Source organism: Limanda limanda, chromosome 3 (genome assembly GCF_963576545.1).
Source record: "Limanda limanda chromosome 3, fLimLim1.1, whole genome shotgun sequence".
Classification (NCBI taxonomy): domain Eukaryota; kingdom Metazoa; phylum Chordata; class Actinopteri; order Pleuronectiformes; family Pleuronectidae; genus Limanda; species Limanda limanda.
The window spans coordinates 18,953,886-18,963,514 of NC_083638.1; the positions used below are offsets into that span (position 1 = coordinate 18,953,886).

General features: G+C 42.1%; 1 protein-coding gene across 1 annotated transcript; it reads right to left on the bottom strand.

Moving 5' to 3' along the window:
- Positions 1–1,408: 1,408 nt before the first annotated feature.
- vps26a (VPS26, retromer complex component A) lies at positions 1,409–9,082 on the bottom strand. Its single transcript, XM_061067841.1, has 9 exons — positions 9,010–9,082; positions 7,296–7,445; positions 5,758–5,833; positions 5,110–5,266; positions 4,397–4,561; positions 4,201–4,307; positions 3,952–4,053; positions 3,680–3,789; positions 1,409–3,578 (listed from the first exon to the last, which is right to left on the bottom strand). The coding sequence occupies exons 1-9, from the start codon at positions 9,010–9,012 to the stop codon at positions 3,462–3,464; spliced, it is 987 nt and encodes a 328-aa protein (XP_060923824.1). The 5' UTR covers positions 9,013–9,082; the 3' UTR covers positions 1,409–3,461.
- Between the last annotated feature and the right edge of the window lie 547 nt (positions 9,083–9,629).

Here is a 9,629-nt window from a genome sequence, read left to right on the forward strand (position 1 = left end):
TCCATGTTTGTTTGCCCACGTCACAACGCTCTGAGCTGTGGGGGATTCCATTTGGCAAGGTCTGCAGAAATGTTCCTGTGCTTTCACGGTGGGACAGACCTGAGCTGTATATACAATGAGATACGCTCCTGATCAAAATCTTAAGACCAGTTAAAAAATTGCATGAATTTGCATTTTGCACTGTTGGATCTTAGGAAGGTTCTAAGTAGAGCTTCAAAATGCAAAAAGAAGAAATGGGAACAAGAGACCAAAAGTTGTGAGCAGACAATTTAATGAAAACAACAATTTAACTCAAATAGGCTGTTCATCAGCTGATCAAAAGTTTAAGACCACAGCCTTTAAAAGCCAAAATCTGTGCAAAAATTTGGATTCCATGTAATTTCCTGTCAAGTAATCACACTGTGAAGATCTCTTGATGGCAAAGGCAAAAAAGCTCACCTTCTTTGAACGTGGTAGGATTGTTGAACTGCATAAACAAGGCCTCTCACAACGTGCCATCGCTGCTGAGGTTGGACGCAGTAAGAAAGTCATTTTGCATTTCTTAAAAGATCCTCAGGGTTATGGAACAAAAAAATCAAGTGGTAGACCCAAAAAAATCTCACTGGCGCTGAGCCGGAGGATCCGAATGGCTGTCCGTCAAGACACGGGACGATCCTGGGGTGCTTTTTCCTTCAATGGAACCATGGAGCTCCAGGTTGTGCAGGGGCGTCAAACAGCAGCTGGCTATGTGGAGATGTTGCAGCGGGCATCCCTCATGACTGAGGGCCCTCGTCTGTGTGGTAACGACTGGGTTTTTCAGCAGGACAACGCTCCAATTCACAATGCCCGTCTGACCAAGACTTTTTTCCAGGAGAATAACATCACTCTTTTGGACCATCCTGCGTGTTCCCCTGATCTTAATCCAATTGAGAACATTTGGGGATGGATGGCAAGGAAAGTTTACAAAAATGGACTTCAGTTCCAGACAGTGGATGCCCTTCGTGAAGCCATCTTCACCACTTGGCGCAACATTCGCACTAGCCTTTTGGAAACACTTGCATCAAGCATGCCAAAACAAATTTTTGAAGTGATTAACAATAATGGTGGAGCTACTCATTACTGAGTCAGTTTTTGACATTTTAATTTCTGTTTTAGGAGGTTTTTTTTTTTTTTTTTTAGCTGTGGTCTTAAACTTTTGATCAGCTGATGAACAGCCTACTTCAGTTAAATTGTTGTTTTCAATAAATTGCCTGCTCACAACTTTTGGGCTCTTGTTCCCATTTCTCCCATTTTGAAACTCTACTTAGAACCTTCCTAAGATTCAACAGTGCAAAATGCAAATTCATGCAATTTTTTAACTGGTCTTAAGATTTTGATCAGGAGTGTATACTAATTAACAATAAAGAATGAACACAAAAAGCACAAGATAATCAGTATAAATTTGCTTTATTCACTGTTTTTTCAGCTATATATTTGGGTTCGGTGTATATACACACACACATTGTCTCTCTCAATCCCACACACACATTGACAGCATGATTCGACATCGTGTAAAGATACATGCAGTAGATAAGACAGGGGCAGAGAGTTTTGGCATTTAAGTGTTTCTTCATTATTTTTTAAAGAACACCAAACAAACCCTACCTGCACCGTGTTCAGAAAGACAGAAAACATATCTGATAAACCTGACAGGCAGAGATACAAAGCAATAACTGAAAATAAATAACACTGTTCCCAGACAAAGGAACATCAAACTACAAAGGTCAACACTCGCGTGAAGGAACCGAAGAAAAACTGAGTTGTAGCTCTGAGTGTTCAGACATTTATGGGAGCATGAGTTGCACGTCCAAAAAGAGAAAAGAAAAGAAACAACATATTGTATTAGGAAATTCAATTAAAATAAGTAGTGATATATAAATGACAGTATATTTTCCATTACAGACAGGAGAGCTCGGTGGTGAAGTTTTCCTTGAGTGATGTTTCATTTCAGCTTCCATGCCCCTTTATACAGAGTTAAGCATCCAAAGGGAAACATGCAAAACTGGCCACAGATCAGAGCGTACGGGCGAATAGACCCCGAACACTGGACTGGTTACACCCCCAAACCATGTGCGTGTAGGAGTGTGTCTTTAAAGCTGGACCTAAGCTGCCGGTCTGAGCATCACAGTGGAACATAATTGGGTTTTACAGTATATTGATGCTGCACGCCCTGCAGTGCTTACAACAGCAGGCATGAGTCGTATATTACATTAGTTTTCTAGGTCTACCAAACCAGCTTGAAAAAAAGGATAGTTCACCTTGTAAAAAATAAGGTGAAAGTGACAAGAGTGGAACTGCCGTCTGCTGATTGTGGCGAGCATCATTTCATCGCTCCATTGAAAATGTAAATCGTTAATCGTGCGGTGAAGACAGAATTGCAGTTTTCAGGCAACTTCATCACCTTTCAATTTGTTTTAAGCTTTACATTTCAGAAATGGAAGACAATGCATTTCTTTCATCTATTAATGTGAACTGACACCAAGTTACAGATAAACATTTTCTGTTCAGTTAAACAGACTCAATGAGAACACACATCTCTCTCACAGATTAGCTGCAGCTCTATATAATAGTAATTTAATGAAATGAATGACACTGAATTCATAATGTTGGCAATGAGTTGAAACCTTTTCTGTATGAAACCAAAGTGGATTTGAAAATTAAGTTGAGATTTGACTTGAAACAAGCAGTTAGCAGAATTAAATAAAACATAGCAGCGTAAGGATGAGCGAGAGTACAGTGGTGTCATTATTCAAACTCATGTATAAATATAGAGCTCATGTGCCGACTCAGGCCGTCATGTAGTGTATTCAAGCTGATCCCCATGACTTGTGCACTTAATCACTTAGTAGCCCATATAGATAAAAAGAAACACATCATTTTGTAGGGGGTTGGGATGGAGGATACCGGAGAACCTCCTGGATAAGTGCCGTCCAAACATGCAACCGAAAGAAGCTCCTGTTGCAGAAGAAAGCCATAAGCGGCGTGGTGCTCGTGTGTAGATATCACATCTCTTCTGTCTTTTCTCCAGTTTCATTCAGCAAACGGAAACTCTATGGCTTCACCTGTGTGTGTGTGTGTGTGTGTGTGTGTTTGAGCATGTGCGTTTTCAGTCCGAGACGCCTGGATCAAACCGGCTGCCTCACTGTTCCTTTCATGGGTTGGTTAGATTTGCACTCCTGCCTTGATATTGAGCATTCAGCAGACTTGTGCGTCTGTATGCGAGTGTTTTCAGTCCTGGGGGGGACAGAGGTGGTGGCAGGACAGCTCACATCAGAAGCTGTGAGGTGGTTTAAGGGGGGATATCTGAAGGTATGTTATGTGTATTCATGGATACAGACATTTCTCAGTCCCAGGAGATATTGGGGCAGCTCTCACACCTCTGGCGGTTCAGCAGTGAAGAGTTGGGGTGTGTCTGTGTGTGTTCTTAGTTCATGATATCGCGCTCACATCTCTGGCTGCTCTGCAGTGACCGGCTGGGTTCGGGGCTCGGGCGACTCATAGCGCTGATGGAAGTTTCTTTTCCTAATCTTCTCTGGGGCTTTTCTCCACAGAACAACCTCCTACACAAGAAGGCACAGGAATAAATGCAGGGGAAAGAACAGTTAATAGGATAATAGCTCACTGATGAAGAGCACCACAGCTGTGTGAACGAGTGTGTTACCTGTTGTTTAAAGTATCTTCTATCCTCTTCGTCCACCAGCACCAGATTAAGGAAGTAGCGCACAGAGAACTTCTTGTTGACGTCCCTCATGGTGGCTGTCAAGTCATATCCTGTAAGGAAGCAGAAGATGTGATAGGCTGTCACTCAAACTAAATTTTGAATTGTAATATGCTGATTTAAATGTTTTTAAAGGAGAGCCGCTATGAGGGAAATGGACACCATGAGGACATGAGGTTGCATTATGTCAGCGGCAGTGAGTGAAGAGCTCTTACCTGCCAGGAACAGTCTGATGGGGATTGATTCTCCTTTAACTGGAGCTCCATCCATGATTTCATACTTTGCAACAGTCTCCGTCTCAGTCGTAGTACTGGGACCTAACAAGAAGGACCAACACATTCATTAAACCAACCACAGCATTTAAGAAACAGAAAAGGCTCAAATGTGATGAACTTTGAAGCAGGAACAGATGGATACTACTCAAGTTTAGCTTATCTTTACAAATGGCTATCGTGGACTCTTACCAATGCCTGTCATCTCCTTCTTGATGAGCTGCAGCTCCATGTGTTGGATCTTGATCCTGACCAGCAGGAAGTAGATCTTCCCAACAATCACGTCCTTGAGGTGGTATCTTGTAAAGAGACACAGGAAAGAAGCTGCTCAAACTGATGACTTGAGGTTTTCACTTCAATAGAGATGTCAAAGCAAAATGAATCTCACTTGGATTTATTGTACTCGAACTCGATGTGAAGACAGTCTTCAATGCCGACCTCCATCTTGATTGAGTTGTTGATATCTGGGTACGTGGCTAACTGGTGGACAATTAACTCGTATTCCTTCACTAAGTCAGACAGACGACGAACTATTGTCACCCTGAGGAAATACCTGCAAGAAGAGCACACAGGCACCACAAGCTTTAAGAACAACACAGTGATGAACATGGTGTCCTGCTGAGATAATAATCAATTGCTTCAACATCAAAAAAAGACATGAAACTTAGCGGTGTACACTTTTAGGTATTTCTTCTCCCTCATACATACACATCTGACTAACAGAATCCAGAATATTATATTGTTTATTTGTTATAGCTGCATTTCCTATATTTCCTGTAATTGAAATGATAGCAATGCTGCATTGTTGTTATAATAATTATATTCCCAGCACTTCTGATATATTTATCAATACCAGCAATAGGTTTATTGATCCTCGCTGCAAAGTTCTCTCATTGTCGCCCCCTGGAGGGAGATGAGCAAGATGAGCTAGAGAAAGGCAGCCGTGCTGACTGTTTACTTCTATAAGATTGAAGATGGATACTCAACAACAAAGTTCATTGCCTGTCCAGAAAATGTGTCAGAAGGAAACACATGTGTTCACAGTCACAGATATAATAATACATCCACGTGATTGATAATATATCAGAAGCTGCAGCTTACCTTAGCCGGACGTTGGCTCCAGTGTAGGACTCGTAGGGCTTCTCCACCTGCATGAACTCGAAGTCGTAGCTTCTGTTCTGAGTGAGTTCTCCAGGCAGCGCTAACTCTTTCACCAAGTCCACAAATTCATGAGTGTTGCTCTTATCAGAGAACAGCTCTGAAATACAGCAGAGTGGAGTTTGAGTCATTGTGTTGTTTCAAAGCAAAACTGTATAAACATGTCTACAACTGACCCTTCAAAATATTTTATGGCTTAAAAAGCAAACAGCTCATATCCCACAACAGCTAATGGGGAAGGGATTGAGGAGAGTTCACCTCTGCTATAGAAAGGCTGCACATGATGACCACATGCTCTGGTAAACCTTTTAGCAACGTGAGTAAATCCGAATGTTGAAAAGCAGTTTTACAACTACAAAGCAAAAGCATTTGAAAATGTTTAAGGAGCAAACTGATATAGAAATTAAAGGTTTTTAAATGTCAATCAGAATAGATCTGACTGCCCTACAAAGATTAAAGCAAGAAAAAAGGTGAGGTTAGTTTATCATAATTATAAATAGCAGCTGTCTCTTCAACACATTTAAGAAGAGACATGAAAGTAAAGAGACAACAGAGAGATAATGATGAATGCATCACTTTTATCATGCTCACCTATCTGTCCCACAAACTCGATGCGGATGCCCTGATGCTCGAGTCGCTTTCCTCCCTGCCTCACATTTAGATTCACCTGTCGAGAAATACATTTCATGAGCTCAAGTATGAAACAAAAAACATGTTGTCATCTTGAAATTTGACAATATTTCCAATTTAAAAACACATTCTAAAATGAAATAGAAAAGACAGTACATCCTCTCTTTATATAACACAAATCCCCCCCCCCCCCAAAAGGAGAGAGCAATCCATTGTTACGACATATTGTACTGCTGGTGCTGTATTTATACACATTTTTCAGAATAAAGTGTTTGTAGTGCTAGTCCGAAGAGATAGAGAAAAGGAAATATTCAATGACAGAGGGCAAACCGCCAATCAGGTAGAAATGACAAGCAATATAGAATAGACTCCAATATTACATCTGTGAAACTTAAAGGTTACTGCTTCTCCTGAATTCAGAGCAGATCTTGCAAACACATCAGAGCAACCTAAATTTCCCATAGGACTCATTCAAAAGCTGTTTGCAGACATGCACTAGACTCAGCAGTTCCTTCAGATGATCTCTGGAGATGGTGCAGGTGTGAGCGCAAATGTCAGAGTGAGACACGCTGCAGTTCCTGTTGACTTTAAACGCCTGACCTGCTGCACTCACTATACAGGTCTTGTCTGAATAGCGCAGAGGATTTGAGCGCGTTGTGAACGCGTCTGTGCAGAAAACTTTCCTCTGGGTTGTGCATGTGTGAAAGACAGACGGCAGGTAAACTCACAAATTCTCTGGATTTTACCGGAGTTCATGTCTGAAAATGGCTGAAGAGAGGATCCCACAACAGACAGAGAAGCTCAGTATCTGTTGACCGAGGCTACGTTCACAGATACGTTTTCATTTTGAAATATGATCTCAGACGATCATTTTAGCTCAGTATCAGAAATAATCTTTATCCAAGGTCAGGCACAAGCACTCATTTGTTATTCATGTGGCCTTCGCCACTGTTATTTGATACTGATGCAATTCTGAAAAAGGTCCCTTGATAGTCTGTGAGTGTGATGAACCAAGGAAAGATGTTGCGGCTGTAAGACGCAGTTAGGGAGTGAACGCAAGTGTCTGCATCATCCTCCAGTTTCTGGCAGATTAAAAGGCAGCCTGAGAGTTCTTTAGATAAAACAAGACCAGCACCGCTTTCAAAATGCTACTTTTTAGTGCGACTCAGGCCAGAAGTTTCTGTGCAAACCTGGTGAAGACCAGGGAGAAAATAAACTGAGCCCGACAGACATTCTATTAGATGTCTCTGAACCGAACCCAAGCCGGACTTTGCAACTGGGTACAGGCACACGCACGTTGATAGACCAGCCAACAAAACCAAACCTGACCTGAGCCAGACTTTGTTTAAACCCTCAAATGGGTCCTGACGGGATTCCTTGATCCCTGTGACTCAAGGAGATGAGTTCTGTTGACTAACACATAAAGAGACAGCATATTTGTAGGGGTCCCTTCCTAAACCTCTGCAGTCTGCTTTGTAAATCATGTAAACTCAGCTTACCTTCCCCGACACAGACTCTCCATCGTAGAACAGGTAGTGTTTCTCCACTTTCCCCTCTTCTGTCTTCAACTCAGCAGTCTTTCTGTTCTCAGCATCGTTCAGCAGCACATCAATCTCACACACCGGCCCAAACAAACCTCCCAGGAAACTCTGAAAAAAGAAAATGCATCACAGAAAACAAAGTTTACTGGTTATGTGGTTTGACTAATAAATTGACTAAGCCTAAAATCACAGTTAATACAAAAAGGGAGAGGCGGTGGACTAGTGGCAGAAACTTGGACTATGGGCAGACTTGGACTCTTGTTCAACTCCACGGAGTAACAACAAAAAGACGAACCTGGATTGATCTGTCCAAAAATCCAAGAGGATTCTCCCTACCCTGTCTAGTGCCCCTGAGCAAGGCACCTTACTCCCCTAACATCTGCTCCCTGGGCGCCGTACAAGGCTGCCCACTGCTCTGTGTGTCCTGCACCAGATGGGTTAAAAGCAGAGGTTGAATTTCCCCTTGCATGAGTGTGCCTGGGCATGTCTGTGCATGTGTGTGGGATAAATAAATGTATCTTAAAAAAAACCATTAACCCCCCAAAGAAAACAGAACAGCCAGTTTGAAGCGGAGTGATAGATGCCAATGACCACCTTTAAGGTTTAGAACGTTTATACTTGTTGGAGATCTCTACATTTGATATCATAAGGGATCTAGGACAAATGAAACGTAATCAAACAAAATAAATATAAACATCAAATACAAAAGGCATGTCTTGATAATCAGGATAACCAAGATCACAATGGCATATGGCTATATTGATTCAAGAGTTTGACACATCACATTTATCTATTTAATCTGAAAGAGATGTTGACACACTTGTATTAGGACAGTGATGACTTGAATGTCACTGAAGGGTGTGGCCATCACAGTCTGAGGCTGAAACTGACCTCACTTCCTGACAGGATTCAGAAAGAGAACGATTTACCACTAACTCAATAGCATACCACAGCTGCACAGCCACACTATCTTCCTCTGAGCTGACACAGAGTCACAAACACTTCAACATGCTGCAGCAGCTGATCAGGAGGAAGTGAACCCGATCATCCAGACGTCAGGAGACACCAGCATCCGGGGGGACACGTGGGAAAAGTTTGAATTCATCACATCCCATGACAGGAAATTAATAGATAGACTCTGGGTAGGAAGCTATAAAAGAAAACAACTTACACAATGACACTGCATACAAGTCAGCGTTGTGTTAAATATGTTGTTCAAATCAAACAACTTGCACATTCCTCAGACATATGTCATAAAGAGTTGTTGCTTTAATACCACAACAGCTCGTAACAACTTCTCCACCCGGAGACAACCAGAACCGAGAGCTAACAGCCTCATTGACTGGAGCTCTGGAGCATCTCTAATCATAAACACACATGTTTGTATCATAAACACACACAAGCTGCATTAACCTCAGTTATCCGTCACTTTCAACCAGCACAGTGTTGTTATGAACCAGCTGCTCGCCAGTCACAACACCACAGAGACCCACAGGGAGCAGGGGCCTCCGGACTCCTTCGAGCCAGCTAGCTTCGCTGCTAGCTTGAGCTAAACGAGTTAGCTTCCGGTCAGGAGGAACCGGGAGCTCAGCTCAATGTCGGTCTTTAACAAGTTACCACGCGGGTTCAGCACCACGGTGTCCGGGTAGCTACTGTCCGGGTTTACACTCACCATGTCGGCCGTCTGGACAGTGGAAGCTAACAGCTGGCAGCTAACAGCTAATAGCCTCGCTCCGTGCTGTGAGTGAACATGGACCAGGAGGTGGAACCGGGGCTCCGCGTCATGTGACCCGGGTCATGTGCGTGAAGTAGAGGTGGGGACCATATGACAATACTCCTTATTATTCCCCTTATTAATACCCCTTATTAATACTCCTTATCAATACTTATTGTTAATAACCCTTTACCCCTTATTCATATTAATAATACACCCTGATACTGCATTGTTTAGGCTCATACACTCGATGATATATTGGTTGACGTTCTTTTTTTAAAAAGCATAAATGCTCAACATAAACATTTTAGGGTCCACTTCGGTTAACAAATAGAATGTCATCATAATATTTGAAAACAGTTATACATTTATCATCCAACAAAGATAAGATATAACTTTATTGATCCACACAATTCAGTTGTTTCAGCAGCAGCAGGCAGGTCAGATTGAGATAGACAAAAGAATAAAAACAGGGTTTACATAGAAATGTTATAAAGTGAAGTGCAGTGGCACAGGATGATAACACGAGTAAGTCGAAAAAACCTTTGTATATATAGATGTAAGGACATGTTGTGATG